Source organism: Salvia splendens, chromosome 16, assembly GCF_004379255.2.
Source record: "Salvia splendens isolate huo1 chromosome 16, SspV2, whole genome shotgun sequence".
Lineage (NCBI taxonomy): Eukaryota > Viridiplantae > Streptophyta > Magnoliopsida > Lamiales > Lamiaceae > Salvia > Salvia splendens.
The window spans coordinates 1,338,038-1,359,284 of NC_056047.1; the positions used below are offsets into that span (position 1 = coordinate 1,338,038).

General features: G+C 38.3%; 3 protein-coding genes across 4 annotated transcripts in view; 1 reads left to right on the forward strand and 2 right to left on the reverse strand.

The window, feature by feature from the left end:
• Positions 1 to 774: 774 nt before the first annotated feature.
• On the forward strand, positions 775 to 3,721 carry LOC121770786 (PHD finger protein ALFIN-LIKE 4-like). The gene is made up of 5 exons (XM_042167557.1): positions 775 to 1,035; positions 1,172 to 1,204; positions 2,450 to 2,678; positions 3,032 to 3,167; positions 3,283 to 3,721. The coding sequence occupies exons 1-5, from the start codon at positions 942 to 944 to the stop codon at positions 3,556 to 3,558; spliced, it is 768 nt and encodes a 255-aa protein (XP_042023491.1). The 5' UTR covers positions 775 to 941; the 3' UTR covers positions 3,559 to 3,721.
• Positions 3,722 to 4,863: 1,142 nt separating this feature from the next.
• LOC121769774 (solute carrier family 25 member 44-like) lies at positions 4,864 to 6,658 on the reverse strand. The gene has a single exon (XM_042166530.1). The coding sequence runs from the start codon at positions 6,157 to 6,159 to the stop codon at positions 5,128 to 5,130; it is 1,032 nt and encodes a 343-aa protein (XP_042022464.1). The 5' UTR covers positions 6,160 to 6,658; the 3' UTR covers positions 4,864 to 5,127.
• Positions 6,659 to 7,192: 534 nt separating this feature from the next.
• The window catches only part of LOC121771512 (midasin-like), a 31,765-nt gene continuing 17,710 nt past the window's right edge, over positions 7,193 to 21,247 (reverse strand). Inside the window, exons 40-78 of one of the 2 annotated variants that reach the window (XM_042168308.1) lie at positions 21,049 to 21,184; positions 20,887 to 20,972; positions 20,712 to 20,797; positions 20,143 to 20,284; positions 19,965 to 20,054; positions 19,597 to 19,720; positions 19,325 to 19,476; positions 18,678 to 18,791; positions 18,037 to 18,186; positions 17,757 to 17,930; positions 17,469 to 17,672; positions 17,235 to 17,339; positions 16,909 to 17,124; positions 16,682 to 16,801; positions 16,296 to 16,377; positions 16,088 to 16,215; positions 15,820 to 15,996; positions 15,574 to 15,649; positions 15,339 to 15,451; positions 15,040 to 15,119; positions 14,844 to 14,957; positions 14,592 to 14,660; positions 14,352 to 14,508; positions 14,036 to 14,196; positions 13,907 to 13,953; positions 13,598 to 13,824; positions 12,327 to 12,551; positions 12,013 to 12,228; positions 11,779 to 11,937; positions 11,494 to 11,703; positions 11,064 to 11,363; positions 10,834 to 10,968; positions 10,542 to 10,745; positions 8,805 to 10,454; positions 8,431 to 8,712; positions 8,164 to 8,343; positions 7,966 to 8,064; positions 7,752 to 7,877; positions 7,193 to 7,653 (exon numbers count right to left, since the gene is read on the reverse strand). In XM_042168308.1, the coding sequence (XP_042024242.1) occupies positions 7,621 to 7,653; positions 7,752 to 7,877; positions 7,966 to 8,064; positions 8,164 to 8,343; positions 8,431 to 8,712; positions 8,805 to 10,454; positions 10,542 to 10,745; positions 10,834 to 10,968; positions 11,064 to 11,363; positions 11,494 to 11,703; positions 11,779 to 11,937; positions 12,013 to 12,228; positions 12,327 to 12,551; positions 13,598 to 13,824; positions 13,907 to 13,953; positions 14,036 to 14,196; positions 14,352 to 14,508; positions 14,592 to 14,660; positions 14,844 to 14,957; positions 15,040 to 15,119; positions 15,339 to 15,451; positions 15,574 to 15,649; positions 15,820 to 15,996; positions 16,088 to 16,215; positions 16,296 to 16,377; positions 16,682 to 16,801; positions 16,909 to 17,124; positions 17,235 to 17,339; positions 17,469 to 17,672; positions 17,757 to 17,930; positions 18,037 to 18,186; positions 18,678 to 18,791; positions 19,325 to 19,476; positions 19,597 to 19,720; positions 19,965 to 20,054; positions 20,143 to 20,284; positions 20,712 to 20,797; positions 20,887 to 20,972; positions 21,049 to 21,184 (7,149 nt within the window). In that variant the 3' untranslated portion in view covers positions 7,193 to 7,620. Of the gene's footprint in view, positions 7,654 to 7,751; positions 7,878 to 7,965; positions 8,065 to 8,163; positions 8,344 to 8,430; positions 8,713 to 8,804; positions 10,455 to 10,541; positions 10,746 to 10,833; positions 10,969 to 11,063; positions 11,364 to 11,493; positions 11,704 to 11,778; positions 11,938 to 12,012; positions 12,229 to 12,326; positions 12,552 to 13,597; positions 13,825 to 13,906; positions 13,954 to 14,035; positions 14,197 to 14,351; positions 14,509 to 14,591; positions 14,661 to 14,843; positions 14,958 to 15,039; positions 15,120 to 15,338; positions 15,452 to 15,573; positions 15,650 to 15,819; positions 15,997 to 16,087; positions 16,216 to 16,295; positions 16,378 to 16,681; positions 16,802 to 16,908; positions 17,125 to 17,234; positions 17,340 to 17,468; positions 17,673 to 17,756; positions 17,931 to 18,036; positions 18,187 to 18,677; positions 18,792 to 19,324; positions 19,477 to 19,596; positions 19,721 to 19,964; positions 20,055 to 20,142; positions 20,285 to 20,711; positions 20,798 to 20,886; positions 20,973 to 21,048; positions 21,185 to 21,247 lie in introns of those variants that run through there. The other variant, XR_006044057.1, reaches the window with a different exon arrangement.

The window sequence follows — 21,247 nt, forward strand, 5'->3', positions numbered from 1 at the left end:
CTCACACGGCTCAGCCGCGTGAAGGCCGCGGCCGCGGCTCAGCCACGTCTCTCGCCCCAGGGCCGCGGCTCTCGGCCTCTGCAATGGGGGGCCGCGCACCGAGCCGCGGGCCGCGGCTCCCCCATTGTGGACACTCTTATGATCTCTAATAGACCTCTTAGTAGAGTTTGAACTTAGACGAAGTGTGACTATCTATAATAGGAAAAAGAACGAAGCAATCTCATAAAATTCCCAATAAATTCCTGGATTTTTTTTTCTGGATCTGCTTCTCATGTTTCATGAACAGTTAGGACACAAATTTCATCATTAAAAATCTTATGTCATAGGATGACTATTTTTGGATTCACTAGACTTATGAAATCAATGTCTTAAAACGACAGATACGATGGGATTCCTCGAGGCAACACACAATCATTGCTGAAAAGCTATTATCTAATTAAATTTCTGTTGAATTAGTACAAATAGTATTATCCGAATCACTTTCAACATTTCATAGTAGTAACTAAATAAGGAGTAATATGGTCAAAGCAAAAGACTACCGAATATATTCTTAATTCCAAGTAACTACGCTTTCTTATTTAACTAAACATAACACTCCAAAAATTAATAATACTCCACTATTTTCAAATTGTGGAAAACCCTAATTATGATCATGGCTAATTATATTTAATGAAAACAAAATAAATCCGTATTAAAAAAAAGGAAAAAGAATCCTGGTTGTGGGTTGTCGGACTCATCATCCAATATTCAAATATAGTTAAACCCGTCGATGTTGATTAGGTTCAAATCCGCTCCATCAATCCCATCTGCCATCTCATTCATTCTTCTCTCTCTGAAATTCTCCTGCTATTTATTATCCCCTCTACCTATAAAACCCACGCAGACATTTTTTTGCTGCGTTTCCATTTGATTTCCGTTGTAAATTTGAGCTCGACAGATTAATGGATGCAGCAGGCTACAACCCCCGCACTGTTGAGGAAGTTTTTAGGGATTTCAAGGGCAGGAGAGCTGGACTCATCAAAGCTCTCACTACAGGTTTCGTGTTGAATTCTTCTGTTTCGTAGCTTTTTGGTGCTGAATTGTTCCGTTTCGTAGCTGCATTTTTTTATTTCGTGGTGTTTTTTTGTCGATTTGTTTTCGCGGTGTGGTTAATTTTGTATTTTGTTTGCAGATGTTGAAGAATTTTTCCAGCAGTGTGATCCTGGTATGGTTAATTTTGGTTTGCGATTGTTGGTTAGGTTTTTCGCTGGTGTGATGTTACTGAGTTAGCCGTTTTTTGGGGGAATGGCTTCGATTTTGTTAATTCTGTGCGGAGAGAGTGTGCTGTGGAGTGGATTTGAGGTTGATTTGTGTTCGTTAGGGTTTTGATTTGATTTTTGAATTAGTGGTTTTGGTTTTTTGAATGTATGTTTTTGTTTAAAAGTTGTAAGGGGTTCTGTTTCTATCAGCTCCTGGTGATTGTTGGTTGTAATGTTCCTTTGGAAATGAGAGTGGATTTGTTTGGATATTTGAGACTGTTTTATATAATCGCAATTGTGTGTCTCACTGCAAATTAATGTGTGTGAGTTATATACTTGTTCGGATATAAATTCATAAGTACCTGGTCTTGAATTGAGCAGCAGTGTACATTTTCGTCGTTTATTGTTTTTGTATTCAATAAAAGATTCTAAACTCGGTTTTCTTAAAGATCTATACGTTTATTGTTATGTAACGGGCACGAGGGATATTTTGTTAAGTGGGTGCATGATGACTTCTATTCAGTGCGATGTGGACATGTGTCGTAATGTTTGTTAACATGTGGCATTGGGGTTTTTACTTCTTGAATGTGTGCTTTGGAAATGAGAGTGGATTGTTGGTTTTAATGTGCTTTGGAAATGTGAGTGGATTTGTTTGGATACTAGAGACGTTGTGCTTTATATAATCGCATTTTGTGTCTCACTGCAAATGTAATGTGTGTGTGTTATACTTGTTCAGATATAAATTCTCAAGTACCTGGTCTTGAATTGAGCAGCAGTGTACATTTTTCGTCGTTTATTGTTTTTGTATTCAATAAAAGATTCTAATTTCGGTTTTCTTAAAGATCTGTGCGTTTATTGGTATGTAACGGGCACGAGGGATATTTTGTTAAGTGGGTGCGTGATGACTTCTATTCATTGCGATGTGGACATGTGTCGAATGTTTGTTGATATGTGGCATTGGGGTTTTTACGCCTTGCAATTTTATTGGATCATTTGACATTATGCTTATGTTCTGCAATAATGGTGCTTAGCGACTTCTTTTGTGTCGCATATGGAAGTAGATTCTGTTCTGTGTTAGATTGTAGGTTGTGTTGATTGTCGATATTATTTGGTTCATTTTTTCTTAAGATTGTGGTATAAATGAAAAGTGCTTATGTCATGTTTCTTGTTTCGTGTCAGATGCAGTTAATATTATTTACTTTTTCTTTCAGAAAAGGAGAATTTGTGCTTGTACGGGTTTCCTAGTGAGCAATGGGAGGTCAATTTACCTGCTGAAGAAGTTCCACCAGAACTCCCTGAGCCCGCTTTAGGGATCAACTTTGCTAGGGATGGGATGCAAGAAAAGGACTGGTTATCTCTAGTTGCTGTCCACAGTGACGCTTGGTTGCTTGCTGTTTCCTTCTACTTTGGTGCTAGGTTTGGATTCGATAAAGCAGACAGGTACCTCCTGTACATCTATTTTATGTGCGTGGCTCTATGGGCAACTGTATTTCTAACTAGTAATAGTGATTCTGATAGTTTCTTGAATTTCTTCAAGATTTTGTTTCAAACGCGACTCCATTTTTTTTTGAATTAGGGTCTCTATAGTACCTGGATGACCGTTTCTAGGATTATCCATTTTATAGAAAACTTGGGAAAAAGTATTGATTTTTGCGCATTTGTTTGAATTGAAGCACTATTGTTTACTTATGATTGGCTCCATAGCATTAAGATATTGAGCATTTCTATCATTAAATGTGCTTAGTTTTGTTGGAGTTGATATTTATGTCCGTGGATTAATTTTTTTGGTGCAGGAAGCGGCTCTTCAACATGATCAATGATCTACCGACTGTATTTGAAGTTGTGACTGGTGCTGCCAAAAAACTGCAGAAAGAGAAATCTTCAATCTCAAATCACAGTAGCAACAAGTTAAAGTCAAACCCCAAACCGGTAAGCAATAATCTCAAAGAGGCTCGTGCATCTTCATTGATGTTTAACCGTTGTTCCTCATGCACTTTATTTATCAACTTCTTGATGGTAATATATTTCACTCTTCTTCTGACAGCGAGCTGAAACTCCTGGAAAGTTTTCAAGGCCACAGCCGCAGTCACAGCCAAAAGACGAAGACGATGGCATACTAGACGAGGAAGATGAGGATGAGCACGGGGACACATTATGCGGTGCCTGTGGCGATAACTATGCATCAGACGAATTCTGGATCTGCTGCGACATATGCGAGAAATGGTTTCATGGCAAATGCGTGAAGATCACTCCTGCCAGAGCCGAGCACATCAAGCAGTACAAGTGTCCTTCGTGCAGCAATAAGAGAGCTCGCCAGTAGCCGTAGCCTAGACCGTGAACCCTTAGAGGTCTGTACCTTTTCGAAGACTGGTCTATTTATCCCATTCCTCGTTCTAAATTATCAAGGCGTAACCTCTGAATGTTAACTTTCTTATTGGGGATTTTGTTTATTCGTATAGTATTATCATTTGTTGTAGGATTAATCCATTTCTTTTAATATGCTGATAAATATTCTGGCTTTTGTTGAACAAGCATTACCAAATGTAACCTGATCAACTACTCTATTAATAACAATAACGAATTACGAATGGTTATAATGTAAGATAACAAACAAAGTCGAGCCAAGAGCACCTCAGACAAATTGGATATGATGGTTAAAAATGTGTAATTTTTTAAATTGGTTCTTTATTTTTCGATCGCCAATAAGCAATAAAGAAAGATCTAGTTATTTCTTCAATAATTTTTTATTTTGAGTAGACCTCTTGGTAGGATTCGAACTTAGACAGAAGTCAATCATCTATCAGAGAAAAAAAGAACGAATTGTGATCTTATAAAATTCCCAATTTATGAATTTTTTTTTTGAAAATATATGAGTAATCATATGCTTCTCACGTTTCATGAACAATCGAAAAGAGAAATATCCAGAAAATCGTTTCAAGAAAAAGTCCGATTCTATGTAGACACAAATTTAATCATAAAAGTATAATGCCTTAGTATGATTATTATGTGGATTCATAAGACTTATGAAATCAATGTCATTAAAACTTATTTAAAGTAATCAATACTCTAGTAATTTTATGTCGAATTAGAAATATTATTATCCGAATCACTCAACTTTTTTTTTATTATTATCCGGATTCCTCAACTTTTTTTTATTTTCAGTTCAGTAATTTTACAATTAAAAAATATAAACATAATTAAATCATAAATAAAATTCAGTGACACATGCTATATTATGAACGATTATAGGGTTTCACTCTTATATTATTTTACCATTTCACATTCACATATAATGAATAAATTCTAAAAAACAAATATAATACTCCATATAATATTTTATATTTATATTATCAAATTCATGTTCTTATTAAAGACCAAGTATAGAGGTGCATTAAGGTCCTTACACACCCCCTTAGACTTAAACACAACACTAATATCATCCCTTGGATTATAATTTCAGATGGTGGGGATTTAAAATTAATTTCAGATGGTGGGAATAAAATCCACCTGCTACATCAATTCCATTTCCGGATACATCACAAGGGTAAAATTGGAATCATGGAAACTGAGGAGTCGATTTTAAATTGGAATTATTGAGTAAAGGAACATCTTTATCAAGCTTATATACCCGTGAATAAAAAGGTTATGAGTTCGAATTTCACTTATAACGAATCGAGCTTTATAGTTCGTGACATCTTACAAAAGAAAAAAGGTCGTACACTACTGTCTCATCTTTGGGGACGACTCGCCAAACGTAGATATTTACAAACAGAAAAAAGCAACAGAAATCAAGACAAAAACAAGAAAAAAAAAGGTTAGAACTGAAAAACTAAAATCAGAATGAGAAAGAGAATCCCTATTCTTTCTCGTGTGTGTGTGTTTTCTCTCATCATGTTAGAGCTCCTTGATTCTTAGCCGAGAGGCGTTTCAAGAACTCGTAGGTGGTGATCATCGTTGTTGCAGAGACTGACATGGAGGCGCACCTCGGCCCCAGTCCTCTGTAGCAAGCAGTCCATCCACCCTCCCTCACTAGGTTCCTCACTGTCTGCCAAAAGCTCGGTCCCTTCCTCCCGTTTTCCTCCCCATCCAAGACCTGCAGGCGCGTCTTGATTGTGTCCAACGGCATTGTGATCAAGGCCGACACCCCTCCAGCCATGGCAGCACTCACCCCTTGAACCGCCATCACAGCCTTGGCGTCTGGCCTCAGCCCACCATTCTCCACCCTCTCCTCCCCATTCCTGCAGAGCATACAGCCCACCCCGTTCCAAACCACCCTCTGGGCCATGGAATAAGACGCCCACCAAACAGCATTGCTCGGTGCATAAGTCAAGATTGAGATCCCAAACCCTCTATACAGCCCTCTGATCCCATCTGTCCTCAAAATCTTCCCAAATGCATCCACCCCACTCGCGGATTTACAACCACCACCACCGCCGCCACCACCACTGCCCTGTGTCATCAGCCTCTGGCTGATGACATCAACGGGCGTCCACACCACCTGCGCAGCCATGGCAGCGCTCAATCCAGCAGCCGCATTGGCCACAGCAGCCACACTAGGCTCAGGCAATCCAAGCCTAGTCGCGGTGGTTCCTACATTACTCTTAGTAACCTCAAGTGCAGTCATGTATACAGCTCGAGCAGGGATAGTCCCGGTCAGGGAAGTCCCAAATCCCCTATACAATCCGCGAAGCCCTTCATACCTCATGATCCAAACCCCGGTCCTAACACAAGAAACATGCGACTGAGACACCTGCTGCCGCGTTTTTAGCACCACCATCGGGTATAATGCAGCCGAGACACCGGAGAATAAGGCTGCCCCGAGAAAGAAGAACTTGGATTTATCCAACATTTTCCATTCTATATCTGCTGGAATGTGGATTTCTTCCTCTGCTGATTCTTCCTCAGCAGCGCTCAAACTCATTTTCCCCAGTTTTACTCACTGATTCTTTCTCTATCCTCAAAATCCAAAAGCCCTAATTCTAATCAATCTAAAACAATAGGCGCCCTAAAACCAAAATACAAACCCTAATTTTCTCCCACTGATCAAATTCATAGAACAAAACTATACATACATCCAATTAAGCATAGGCTATACTCACGAACGAAGAAATTTCGACAAAAATCCGATCTTCAGCAGCCTTGTGCACAGATTATCGCAATAAGGAGAGAAAAAAAGCAAACAATATCCAGTCTACTGATTCATATTGATACGTAAATCGACTTTTTGCGCTTGTGGAAGAATGTTTTGGACGGGAAAATGAACAAGATATTTGTGCTCTTCATCTTTTAAGAATTCTTACCGATCATTTCCTCTCCTTTCAAATCCGGTAAGATCGGATCTTGCCGGAAAAATTTATCAATTGTTTATGCTATTGAAAATGCTGACAATCTTAAGAAATGCAATAGAAAAATGGTTAAAAATCCACACAATGGGGCCCACCTCCCACCACTCTTTTAAACTAATTTCATGTTGCAATTGTAAAATGTTTATAGTAGATTCATCTTATCTACATGTAGATTCTAAATTTTCCTTAATAATACATTATTTTGGGGAATATTCAGCATCACATGTAAAGATTAATTGCAAATTGAAAAAGTCTAAAGATTAGTTAATAGAAAACGTCTCTTTCACATGTAAATTTTGGTTGCATATTGCTAAGTGTAATTCTCCGTCCAAGTCAACAATAAATATGTTTCCGAACTTTTTAAATTAATTAACTAACTTTTCCTATAATTTTTATTTTTATTTCTTAAATTTATTATCAAATAATGACGTGATCATGACGTGTCAAACAATATCCAGACAGCGGACATCCACCTAGGAAATACTCACGTGCGGTTTATCCAATGGAATATATTTTTTATAACTTAAAAACAAAAAAGATAACCAGTAAAAGTGAAGATTCCGCTGTAGTACCTTGTTTTTTGAGCCGACAAATTTGTAGTATACCTTCTTGATAAAAAAATAATTGCATTCATTATGTATACACAAATACAAGAGCCTATACACTTGTAATAATACTACTATCTGTTTAGAAAGAAAGTGAGGCTATTACAATAAATTGCAAAGGGAAAAAAAATACAAGAGCCTATATCCTTAAAGAACTCAAAAGTGCAAACTTGGGCCGGACCTCATTAACAACTCTATGGCGAAAACCCAATGCGAAAAACACCACAAGAGGAAAATGAGTACCCTACCCTATCTATAGCTTTTGAGCATGGTGCAGCTCGAGCGAAAGAGTTCGTATTCCCGTTTAAGTAATGGTCGAGATTCAAGCTGAGCTGACAATGAGGTTTCCGATTTTGGTGGACTCTGCGTGCTAGCTCCTGAATTTGAGAATTTTCTCGACCGGTTTACACTGGAAATCTTCGCGTAGACAGTTTAGTCCCTTGAGTACTGCATTAGCTCAAACCACTGCAAGAGGGAGAGATGTTGAAAAATCAGTGTCAGTTTTGAAAACTTAGAAAGAACAATGGTGCAATAGCTGTGAGCACACTCGTGATGTCACATACTTGTCTCAAAAGATCCGCGAGTGTCCGAGGAAGCACTTCGATGTTCTTGAGGACCACGTAGTATGGGAATGGGAAAGAGTCGATGTACCTTGAGAGCTTAAATTCTGTCCCCTTACCTGTGAATTCCTGCAAGGCGTGACCGTGTTAATGTTTTCATGAACGTAAAGCTTAAAAACGGACGAATGAATCGATTTAAGTTGTACTAGATTTTTACCTGTAAATCCATGATGGATTCATTAGGGCTGTCTAGGAGCAGGAATGCAACCATTCGTTTAGTGCTCAGGATGTCTCTCACACGCCGTTTCAATTTTTCCTGATTTAGGGCAAAATCAAGGGTTAGGACAAAGGATTGTGACGTGTGTTTTCGTTTTACTTGGGGAGGGGAGAGTGGTGGAAGAAGAGAAAATGGTACCTTCTCGTTGAAACGACCATCGGCAATGATCAGTACGAGCTGCTCTAGAGGATTGCAGCCAGACGGCGACCGCGCCTGCATCACAGCGGCATCAAGCATGTTGTTCACATACTTTAGTAGATCTACCATTGGTTCGTCTGCGATCGTGTTCTCTTGCTTAAACGTGAAGCTCGACATCATCTGGTCCAAGTAAAATGCCAAACCAAGGAATTTATATGTCAAACATTTGCTAATGAATAAGACTTGGAACATATATGAAGATGCTACCTTGATTCCGGCCTCGGGGGAGAATGGTTGATCGAAATCGTGGAGTAATCTAATGTTTCCCTGCTGCCCGAAGCTAGCAACAGCCAAATTCCCAACTTCCAGCTGCGACATTGCACGGCAGACTGTCACGAGTGCTTCCATGGCGAACCTTCCACAACTGCCTTCTGACATACTGGCGGAGTCGTCTACTGCAATCAAGACTTGGTAGTCGCGCTTGCTCGGCTTCGTCCGCCTCAGCCATATCCTGTCTTTCCGGTAGTGGCTGGCGATATATTGAATCACCTGGGGACCAAGAGATATCAACGGACTACTCTTTGGAACATTGGAATTTGATGGATCGATCGAAATATGAAAATAATATGGTGAAATCATACCTTCTTGATGTTTATCCTTTTACCAGTTCTGTAATCGCCCTGTAGCTTGCTAGCTAAAGTAGGCTCCATCACGAGACGCAACTGTTCTGCCAGCTCCTGAGACAATCTCGTCGTACGGGATTCGTATCTTCGCCAAAGAATGGCAGCTTCATCCCTGGTATCAACGGAGGGCTCAAACTTACTACCTTTACCAAGCTCATCATCATCATCGCTCATTGCTGATGTGCTAATATGACGAATTTCTTCGCTGATGTACGACTTCTTTACGGATACAAGACTGTCGGACAAGGTAATCCCGTCTTGACTATAATCACCATCAACTTCCATGGCATCTCCACTATCCTGCTCCATATCTGCTGTTCCTTGCTGCTTACTGGCATCATTTGCAGAATACATAGCAGAATTTGTAATGGGATAGGTCTCGGGGCTCTTTTCAATCTCAATTTCAGCGGCATGATCCTTTGCATCAGTACCTCCTACGTCGGTTTCCGTCTCGTTCGGAGCAATATCACCCTTGACTTGTTCTGCCATTGCAGGTCCGAGTGCCTGAGCTGTTCCCTCCTTGAACTCGGCAGTGTAGCCGTACTCATCAGCATCTTCCACCATATCATCTGATTTCTCAACTTGGTCAGGAAGGTCGACCGAGACTTTAACTCGCTCTTTCCACCCATCGAGAGCATCACCAACGCTCCGACAAGGGTTCGGCTGAGCTTTCTGAATACGTGACTCTGAAGGGGTTAAGGAAGTTTGCGATTGCTCGTGGCTCAGTTGCTGGCCGTTTGTAGAGTCTGCAACTCTGACTTCAAGGTCAGAAGCATTAGGCTGTCCATTTGTCGGAGCAAGGTTGTCTTTGAGTTCACTCTCGGAATATTTGTCGTCTGGAGCTGAGTCGCCTTGCTCAGCCATAGCTGCAAAGTCATCCGTCGACTTCCCAGCAGACTGAGCAGCATTATCATTAGGATCAGATTGCATAACATCTTGCTCCGGCATCTTAGCATCCGATTCTTTATCGTTTCCAGGGCCATCCCCATCAGGGTTCTCAGGGTCTGCCTCTTCCATGAATTCATCGGCCCTTTCCTCATTCTGTGCATCAGAATTTTCCACATCTTCTGTTTCTCCCTCCTCCATCGGTTCACTACCATCCAATTCATCCCCGGGCGTTTCTTCCTCCTCCGGTGCTTTGTCCTCGAAATCAGGATTCAACCCAGTAGGATCTGCATATGCATCATCCTTGTCTACCTTCATATCTTCTTCACCATCAGCACCTTCTTCATCTCCGTTTTCCTCACTCGGTTCGTCAGCTTCTTTTGCGTCAAGATCAACGGCATCTTCTTTCATAGCTTCAGAATCTTCCTTGGCTCGAAGCTCTTCATCTTGAGCTTGATCTTTCACAGATGCATCCTGTTCGTACTTCTCATTCGCGCTGCGGTCCTCATCCTCGTTCGTATCACCGAGTTTCTCGTCCACTACATCACTCTTATCACCTACATCTCCCATGGCAGATTCTATCTGCTCATCGTCTTCATTTTCATTGTTCTCGTCATCTCCAGAATCCTCACTCACACTGAACGTATCGCCATTGAACTCCTGCTCCATCTCTATCCCTTTCTCGTTTTTACTGGGCATGTCATCTTTACGCTCCTCATTCGGCTTCAGAAAACAAAATTTAATATTAACATCGTACTGTGAAAACCAAGACCATCGAAAGATCAAACGCTGAATCTGCATAATGCATACCTTATCAGAAGCTCCGAGGAGCTGGTCTTCATCTTGGATTTGATCACTGACATCATTCACTCCTGCCCCCTCACTCATACCAGTTCCACTTGCATCCTGAGTCATCTCGTTCGAGTTGTCGTTTTCCTGCTCTTCAATGGTACCGAAACCTTTCATGAACAACGAAGCAAGTACATTCGTAAGTCCATACGTAACTTTGGATACCTACATGGAACAGCAACATTTCTTAAATACTGTCAATTTAATCAGAAGTAAACATAATCGGGTGATATTAATGTTACGCAAGGCTTACCATGCTATGAGCGACTAGAAAATCCTGCAGAACTTTATCACCAAAAGCAAGTATCATATCCAGCAGGATATGCAGTTTTCTCAACTTTGTGCAAATCGAATTTGCACTTTCCCCAGAATAGTTGAGAAGTTCTCCCTAAAGGATAAACATGAAAAATATATAGAAATTAAGGTCAATTAAAAAAATTTAATGGAAAACAAAGCAAGGAAATTGATGGTCCATGAACTTACAGCACACTGAATTGTTCTGGTTATATCCTCATATATCAGGTCCAACTGCAGAAGTTCGATATCTTTCTCAAACATAATCTTCCACCCCACCATCTTTGTTTCTGGTTGTTCAGTTGAAGAAGAATCGCAGTTCGGAGATCCAGTGGTCTGAAGTATACTGAGGATGCGCTTATTTGTTTGCTTAAGGGAAGTTTCAAAATCCGTTTCAAGTTCATTTATATCTTTTTCACCACTAAAATCAGCATTCTCTGATGATTTTCTTGTTTGAGAAGATAAATGCAACTCTTCAGCATCATGAGCCTGCAAACATTACATTTTACATTGGCTCATATGAGACTTTATTATCCATAAACTGGTTTACTGAACAGGTAAGATATGCGACGAATGGACTGAACAGGTAAGATTTGCGACGAATGGAAGATATCAGTACCTTCGAAAATAGATCCTGAAAATGCCCAAGAAGGATTTTGACTGCCCCATGCCCACTGAAACCCGAGAGATCTTTCTCGAATGTGTTAATCAACTTGAAGTTATCATTCACCTGCTCTTCCATTTCTCCTGTAACACCATAGCAATGCAATACAACACCGCCTACAGTGATGTCTTTGCAACTTCCAAGAAGATGTTGATCCAGTTTATTCTGTTGTTACCACAAGCAATGCAAGATTAAAATAGCATTCAAACTACAAGCCAAAAATGTATGCTCCTAGAGTACCTTAGACATCTGAAAGTCGGGAAGGACTTTCTGAATAAATGCTCGGATCTTTTCTGCTTCGCGTTTCACAAGTGAACATGAATCCAGGTGATTGTTTACAACTTTTTGTAGCAACAAATGTTCCTCGTATAGCAAAGTGCAGAAACCATCAACGAGTTGCTGCAAAATCGGCAGAGTGGTCATCAGAGAGGACTCAATAAGGTTGACATCGAGTAGTTGGGTGTTTTAAGGTACCTTTTGTGACCACATGCATTTGAAAGTAGCACGCTGGTTCTTGCTAAAGTCACTAACTGTCTCCGGAGCTGAGGTGGCAGAGCTTGAGAATAAATTTGTCAAAGGCCATATGCATTGTCTCAAGTTCTTGAGATTGTCTGAGAACTTATATGCTACAACTCTTTGTTCTTGTTGTATCTCAATAAGATGATCAACGTAAGAACATGACCTCTCAATCTACAATGCAGAGAGTATGTTATTGTATCAATTGCATGTATTTAATATGATTATTGTATTTCATACAATGACAGAGAGGATTTGCCTGGCATACATACCTCAATTAGTTGAAGATCTTTATGAAAATTCAAGCATATTTTCTCCAAAATCTTAAATGATGCAATGTTCTTAAAGTAGAACTTATTCACCATTCGCCATATGGTATCAAAAGAAGGATGGCAGATATCAATGCTGCTTTGAATATCCTCACTTTGTCTCAGAAGTAAATGTTGCAGTTCATAAGACGGCTGGAGAAGCCAAGAATGTGATCTGTCGGATTGGCCCTGCAACACAGTACACATTGTTAACAAACTAGACAAGCTCCATGCCTCCTGTACTCGCATTCCAACTAAGCATGCATCTCAAATTGACTAGTTAAAGGTTTAGAAAATATTACTTGAATGTACCTAAAATGGAAAGTAAACCTATAATTGTGTTTTAAAAATATGAAACGATAAAAATGGGAATGCAGGGGGTAGAAACAAAAAAATCTTCTGATAGAAAAGCAATTAGAAAATTTGTACTACAAAATATATTAATAAAAATAAATACACATTGTTAACAAACTAGACAAGCTCCATGCCTCCTGTACTCACATTCCAACCAAGCATGAATCTCAAATTGACTAGTTAAAGGTTTAGAAAATATTACTCACTCCGTCCCTTAAAATTTGTCACTTATTTCCATTTTCGTCCGTCCCTAAAAATTTGTCACCTTTCACTTTTACCATTTTTTGTAGTGGACTCCACATCCCACTAACTCATTCCTCCTCACATTTTATTTTAAAACTAATATATAAAAGTAGGACACACATGCCACTAACTTTTTCAACCCATTTTCTATTACATTTCTTAATACCCGTGCTGGGTCAAATGGTGCCAAATTTTAAGGGACGGAGGGAGTACTTGAATGTAACTAAAATGGAAAGTAAACCTATAATTGTGTTTTAAAAATATGAAACGATAAAAATGGGAATGCAGGGGGCAGAAGCAAAAAAAATCTTCAAATAGAAAAGCAATTAGAAAATTTGTACTACTCCCTCCGTCCCACCCCAAGTGATCAACTTTCCATTTTGGGTTGTCCCACCACAAGTGATCAATTTCCTTTTTTAACAAAAAATAAAACTTTAACCTCCTCTTACTTTATTCTCTCTTTCTTACTTTATTCTCTCTTTATCTCTCTTACTTTTTCCTCTCTCATACTTTATTCTCTCCACGTTAACTCAATATATACCATTTTATTAAATCTCGCACCCAAAAGAAATCCATCACTTGTGGTGGGACGGAGGGAGTTCAAAATAAATTAATAAAAATAAAGCATAAAAGTGTACCTCGATAGGTTTTCTGTGCTTGGACAAGCCACAACTATCGAGGAGGTTTAAAAGTTCAGCGAATGCCCTCTTCTTTCCAGACTTCTTAGCTTTCTCTTCCCAAAATTCACCGCAGTGTACTACAGTGGCGCATAATTTTTCAATTGTATACCACAACTGTTCTTTAGCTTCCGAGTAAAAGAATGAAGACTGTGGAGGTGTATCGTCCTTGATGCTACCCAATATCTCTGCAATATTTAGGATCCCATTAAATTATCAAACACTGGAAGGACAAACTATATGAGGTTATGGCTAACTCAGTAAACTAACCCCCTACTATTGCCAGCCTCTTCCACCAATCAGCAAACCATGCAGAACTGTTTAAAGAAAGAAATCGTTTTAATGTAATGCAGAACGTAAAAAAAAAGGATGATAAAAGAAGAGGTAGAGAAAGGTTACCTGTTCTTGGCTATAGATTCAGCCTCATTACAAGCTGTATCAAGGATAGTCTTAATGACATCAAATTGGTCAAGTATGAACCTTTGGCTAGGATGGTTGCTGATCACACTTCGAGAGGATTCTTGACCAATAAATTCCATGAGAGGTTGTTGGAGTAGATCCTATGTACAAAAGAATGATGTTAACTATGTAATGAGTTTCCTTCTAATATCCAGTATATACGAGGAACCAGAGTATAAGATCAGGCAATGCACTGAATTTGGCCAAGTTTTATGAATCACTTGCATTTGACCATGAGAGGAGAGTATAATCTTACCATATACTTCTTTACTATCTTTCGGAGTTTCAGCCTAGTTCTTTTGAAGGTCTCAATGGACAAATGATTATCGACCCGATCCCATCGACATAACTTTAAAAGCTCATTCAACTCTTTCTCAATGCTCTTTCTATTTTCGTCTATATGATCCAGAACCCTTTATAGCACAAACATAAAATTTTAAAACATTTAGTACGAGATTATCAAAATGGCAGGATTATTCAAAGAAGATAAACTTACCGAGGCAGTAATTGCACATAAAATCCAAAAGTATTGTAGAGTATTTTCACATTCTCCTCTTGGTAATGGCTGCAATGTTTACAATATACATTAGAATCTCCATGTCTAAAGCTTGTTTGGAAATCAAAATGATATCTAAAGAACTATTCAAGCAGCTGACTATTTATGTTAAAGCTTAACAGAGCACTCTATACAAAAATATTGCTCAGTCACTTTCCAATATGGAAATATTAAACCAAACTATAGACATACCTTATATAAGATCTACAGTTCAAATTGTTGCTTAGCTGTCCATGGAACGAAAGAAGCAACTGCAATTGCTTTCTAAATTCTCCAATGGTGGATGTCTTGAAGAATTCTTCCAGGCTGTAGTGATTTAGCTTCAGATATGGATCCGATAAAAACAAAGAAAGGTTAGAATGAAAGACAATTATCTAGAGATGCTTGCCTTTCAATCATTGAGCTTGTATACTGATCAACATTGTCATCAGGACCTCGTAGAAAAACAGAATATAATGGAAACCATAGCTGCAGATAAGTATGGGAATATGTAATTAGTGATTGTAGGATAATTAAGCAAAACAAATAGTTGTATAATAGTTTAATTAAACCTCTCATGATATGCTACAGAACCGCTTATAAACAAACTGGTAAAATGCAAATCCAGTTTAATCGTAAAACATCATCACTAACTAGCACCAGGTTGTTTTGTAAGTGACTGATTATAGAGGGAACTTAAAAGCTTACTTTTCCAGCATTCTTCACAAAATGAGACCGAACTTCATCAAGCAATGAAGGCCAAGCTTCAAACTCCAATCTATGCCATGTGGAAACCAGTGCGAAAATAGGTTCCAATTGATCTACAAGGACAACATATTGCAGTAAGTTTATACTGCATCAGAAAGTAAACCATGTTCAAAAGAGTTTGTGGGATAGTAATATAGAACATTGAGAAAAAAAACACTGAAAAAAGTTGGCTAACCAGTTATTGGAAATTTGGCAACAGTTTCTTGGATATTTCTAATCCTGTTAATCAGAAATTCCAAAGCCGAGAGAGCCTGAAAATCATATATAAAGGGTTTCATGTATTGCAACAGGCACTTAAATGCCACAAACAAAAAAAGAAAAGGGCAATTAACATATCACTTTAGAGTCCAGATAATACTATTAAATCTCAAGGTATGTCTTTAGAGAGGTTACAATAACCTCTCTAAGTGGTATACTCTACCTTGGCGAGAGGTGTGTCAAGTGGCAGAGCAAGGATCATATCAACAACTTCAACAATTTTCATGAGAGAAAGATGATGAACAGTATGGTCATCCCATTCTTTTAGGAGGAAAATAATTCTCTGTTTAAGATGTGTAACCGGTTCCACCAATTTGGCCAGCATGGGTGAATTTGAATCCTGTTAGAAACAAAACATGGAATACACATCACTGAGCAGAGTGATAACATGATAACAAGAAGACAATTACTGACAACAGAACAGAAAGTGCCTTATAGAAATTGTATGCACAAGTTGATTTGTGGAGAATGAACTTGTCATCGTGCTCCAAACAGAGGCGGAGCAAGTGTTCAGGAGCAATCTTGGCATCAAAACTTGAGGAAAATAAACCTCTCAGATCTGGACAAGAAGTAGGTGCAAAGATTGAGTCTAAGAGATACTTGAACTATTTATAGTATGATTATGCAATAATTGATCACCTCGCGTCAACTTCATCCCCAGCATGTAAGAGTTACAAAAGGAAGACAGCCTATCCACATCCGACACTTCAATACTGCAAGGCTGGTGGAGTTGATGGTATATATGATTAGTTACAAAAATATAAGCATGTGAATTGCTCTATCATTCACTCAGAAAATAAGGTATCACCAAAGATCTATCACTCTTTAGCTATTATAAGAGTACTGAAAATCAAACAAATATTTATAAACTACAAGCACTTCTGTTGTTTCATAGTTGAAAAAACAAAGTAAGAAATTCAGTAACGGCATGGACATCACATCATCTCCTGAATGAGCTCAGCCAGTGACAGAAATATACAAATGCTTACAATTATAAAGGATGGAAGAAAAGGTTAAGAACTAACTCTTTGAATAAGGTCAACTGAACCAAATAACTGGTTGTGTATGTTGACAATGCCATCCAAATCAGATTCCTGAGCATTCCATTCTTGCTCCAAACCTTCGTCTTCCTCATTGACTCTGATCTGCAGGGGGATAAACTCGTGAGTTGATGTTCAGTGACAAACTGGCATTTTCTATGACCACCAGCATGCAGACTGGAGAGGATGGATCTCAAAATTAGTATCATTACCTTGTCATCTAGTTCTTCCGAGAGAAGTTCCTGCCACTCAGAGAAGCTATCATTCGCAAGCAAAATTGCACAGTTGGAAACATCAATCTCGAGAATACTCTCCATCTTAAATGTTCTAGATCTGAACTTGAACAGTTCAGACCGTCCATCGTCAGTTGACTTTGCCCGATGCTTCATCCAAAGACTTGCAATTTTATGGAAGATCTCATGCAAAAGCTGATAAATCAGAGGGAAAATTTCATATTTCTGACTTCCGAGTGGGAAAATCATAGAGTGTGCAACACATAAAACTCTGAAAATAGGACAATATCAAGTAACAACTCTACCTTAAAGGAAGAAGCACTAAGAAATCGAGAACCAGCAATAAACTCTTTAAGTCGGTCCAGAATATTGTGGTAAACAGAAACCTTAAAGGGCAAGGTCGATGCCGGCTGCAAGGTTTGACATGTGGCAAACATAATTAGTAGAAGAGAGAGAAAGTATTAGGAAATCTAGGTAAGATATAAGATATTTCTCAGAAGATGCACAAAAAGAACTCTGAATATGAAAGAATGACAAACCATTGCATGAGAAGAAGTTTCTCTGGTTGAATCAGTGTCACCAGTTAACTCAACCATGTTCTGCAGTACATATAGATCTGTTTCTTCAACAATTGTTGGCCATTCAATATCATTTATGGAGAGTTGGGCTTTCCTTCCAACATTGATGGAGACTCTTTTAGATGCACAGACTCTGGGGAACCTGACAAACTTGTGAAATGTGCTCTGTTGATGTAGCACCAAAAGTCAAAGGAGGAAACCATAAACAAAAAGAGACTTAATTAGATGAAACAAGTATCTTCTACCCACCAAAACAGATTCCATACTCTGCTCGCCATTAGGTAAATAACTTCTGCCGAGTACATCTGATACAATTAATGACAATCCTAATTTTATTTCATATATTGCAACTTGGACAGGTTCAGTAATATCAATGTATTCGGAGCATTTTGACAACTGGTAAATGAAATGTGAAGTCATATCCTGAAAATGAGAAGTAAAACAATGGATAGATTGGGTAAAACCATATTATGGACATGTCGTAATCCATAAGTATAGAGGACAAATAGAATTTGAACGTAAAATGTACCTGCCAATTGTGCACTTGGTTAGAGACCTGTTCCACTTTCAAGCTTTTGATACTCTTGATCCATTCAACAATTGCTGTAACCGACTTAAGAAAATCGTTGCATAGATACTTCAGCTCCTTAAATTTTCCAGGATTTGGGCGGAAGACCATCTGATTCAGGAAAGATGTTATTGGGTGAGATGAGAACTTACTTATGTAGGTCCATATAGATCAAAACTTTTACAGAAGATGCAAAGATATTCCAATTTCAAAAACCATCTATACCTCTGCATATGTTATGTAAGATATCACATGGCATGATAGCAAGCTGTATATTTCAACAAATGTGGGAAGAGAAAAAGGAGGAATCACAGTGGAAACCGTGGTAATTCCAACAAATACAATATGCTGGAGTGAAAATATTTTGTCCAGCTATAATCAGCATTCTGAATTTGACTTAGATATCCAAGGTTAGAGCATAAGGTATTTACTGGAGTCCCTAGTACTTTTTTCTCTTTCCAATACTATCTGTGGGATGATTTTCATTTGTGAAAGCACCATCAGTGGGTAAGAAAACCCTTCTGACAGTGTTAAAACTTTTACCCTGAAATTTAATATCAAGAAGAGACCAAATTTATGATATAGAGAGTATGCACAGGTACCTTTCTCCGGAACATCCTTCTTTCAGCTTTGAGTTTATCTAGCAAATTGATTTTGTAACTATCATCTTCCATCTGATGTGAATTTCCAGCTAAATAGATACATTCTTGCCTAACCTGTAAGACAAAACGATCGATCAGTCTGAGGAGTAGAGTTGCTAAGCATCAATTTTTTTTTTAAAAAATAGCTAAGCATTATGTAATTTCTATATGATGATAGAACTCTTCCTACAGAAGTGGCCTCAGATATATACCACATATTAAAAGTTACTGTATTATTCAAAATTCCACATTATCTTTATCTAATGAACACAGTAATCGTCAATCAGCATTCAGAAAAAACTAACTACAAGACACGCAACCAGTTGAAGTTATGCATGCCAATTTGGAGGAAAAGGGCTTTCAATTGCAAAAGAGAGCTTTAGCCTTACCAAAGCATAACCTACGGTGGTTAAACCTGACTACCACACAGTTTTGGGAATATTGACAAACGTCATCATACAGAGGAAACAAACTATTTTTCACACTGACAAATTAACCCAGTAAATAAATTATCCTGGCAAAAGGAGAGAAGGGCTTAAAGACACGGGAAGAATATGTAAGCTTGGCTGGAGAAAAAAAAATAATTAATTTGAAATCAAGAGAAATACCTCAATCTCAATCTCAAGCGATTCTATCTTTGCTGTTAGTTCTGAATACTTGATTGAGTACTTTAAAGTAGGATCCAAGTCATCACAGCGGACCAAGAGATTATACCTTAGGCCCCCAATTCGTAACAGAGAGAACCCGGCACTCAGGATATCTGCATAGATTTAATTGGGAATAAGTGATAAAAAAACTGAGTATTCAGACATGAAAGAGAGTTGTGCAGAAAAGCATACAATCAACCATAAACCCAGAAAAAAGTACAGCAGGCACTAACCATCAGATGGGCTCACAGCATAGAGTTCAGTTAGCAGTGGCTCAATATAAGAATTGATCAAGGATGTGAATACACGATGATTTGATGATGCCAAGAGAGAAATCAAGGCCTTTATATTTTCCATCTGTAATATTGTGAATCAAGTATCGAAATGTGAGGGAAGAAAGCTCGGCCATTTCGTAAGCAAATCTAAGTACAAGAAGTATGACCATAAGTAAACTTCATGAATCAAGCACAATCTCCAGAACTGAACGTTATATAAGTCAGCAATCTAAGATATTCACAACATAATTGATAATACATACCACAAAAAAAAAGACAATGCCGGATTATGATGGATAAAAATGAGAACAAGCAAATGTATGTACCGGGTTACTTAATTCCTGAATAGAACAAAGAGCGGTTTTTATGCTAACAAATCTTGAATCCTCAAATGAATTTTTGTGGGCGCATATAATCTGCAAGTACAAGTAGAGAAAGAAATGTTAAATTAGAAACAGTTTAGATTAATATTTATTTTTTTCTTCCCAAACCAATAGTGGATACCTGCTGGAAGAGAGAGCGTGCAGCAGAGAGGAACGTTCCACCCGAACTAATTAAAGTTTCAGAACTCTGCCAAATACTGCGACAAGTGGCTCTAAGCTTGAACTTATGCAAGTGGAAATCTCTAATGGGGTCTGCATTTTTCCTGGTTTAAACAGAAAATCCAGGATTAAACAACATTTCTAAGATAAGTTCGTATTATATATAACAATCTCTATTGGGGTCTGCATTTTTCCTGGTTTAAATGAGTTGCTTTAAGATATCACATTCCCACTGAAAACAACTACCATGGAGAAGGCGTAACATTCTTGTAAAATTGGAATATGAACTCAATAGGTACATAAAAACATGAAAATAACTATATGGCATCTAAGCATGAGTGTTATTGCGTGCATATAATTTATAGATATGCCTATTTTGGTGTAGTCTTCTAGGGTTTAATAGCCATTCCTGGTTTTTCAGTAAATGAATATGAAACTGGTTCATGGACAAATTATGATGCAAGTCGACCATTCATTTGATTGAAAATGAAACTTTAAAAATAAGTGATTTCCTATCTAAGTGCAACTCACAGGATCTCGTCAACCATTGTCGATTTAAGAGGCCAAAAGAGCTTCTGGGGCATTACAATATTGCACTCTTCATTCTGAGGAAGGGCCTGGATGACGAGTGCACCATAGGTCAGCTTAGTAATTGAACAAAATGTATTGTATGATAATTTATTAAAGATTTAAGAAGTGTATGTACCTTGGCAAGAATAGGGCTGACTTCCCAGAGAGTTGCATGCCACCTAAACCACATCTCTAGAGTGAAACTAGAGATTTTTTCATTTGCTGTAGTAGAGAAGAGAAGACATCAATCTTGATTTTAGAGTACTAACCCAATAACTAAATTATAGATCACTCCTACCTCCTTTGACTGATTCCCAGGCATCTAGGGTCCATAAAATTTTTTGGTGAGGCAAAAAGTCTATCAGAGGCCTTGCAGAATAATTCAATGAGAAACCCAAAGATGATTTTAATAGCCCAGACAAATCTAACAAATCCTGTCATACATGTCAAAGTGAAAAACGTTACAAGAAACAATCATATTAAGATAAACCAACTAA

Coding starts and splice junctions, on each gene's coding strand:
- LOC121770786 (XM_042167557.1), top strand. CDS start 942: ATGGATGCAGCAGGCTACAACCCCCGCACTGTTGAGGAAGTTTTTAGG. Junction 1,036..1,171: donor CATCAAAGCTCTCACTACAG/GTTTCGTGTTGA, acceptor TTTTGTTTGCAG/ATGTTGAAGAATTTTTCCAG. Junction 3,168..3,282: donor TAAAGTCAAACCCCAAACCG/GTAAGCAATAAT, acceptor TTCTTCTGACAG/CGAGCTGAAACTCCTGGAAA.
- LOC121769774 (XM_042166530.1), bottom strand. CDS start 6,159: ATGAGTTTGAGCGCTGCTGAGGAAGAATCAGCAGAGGAAGAAATCCAC.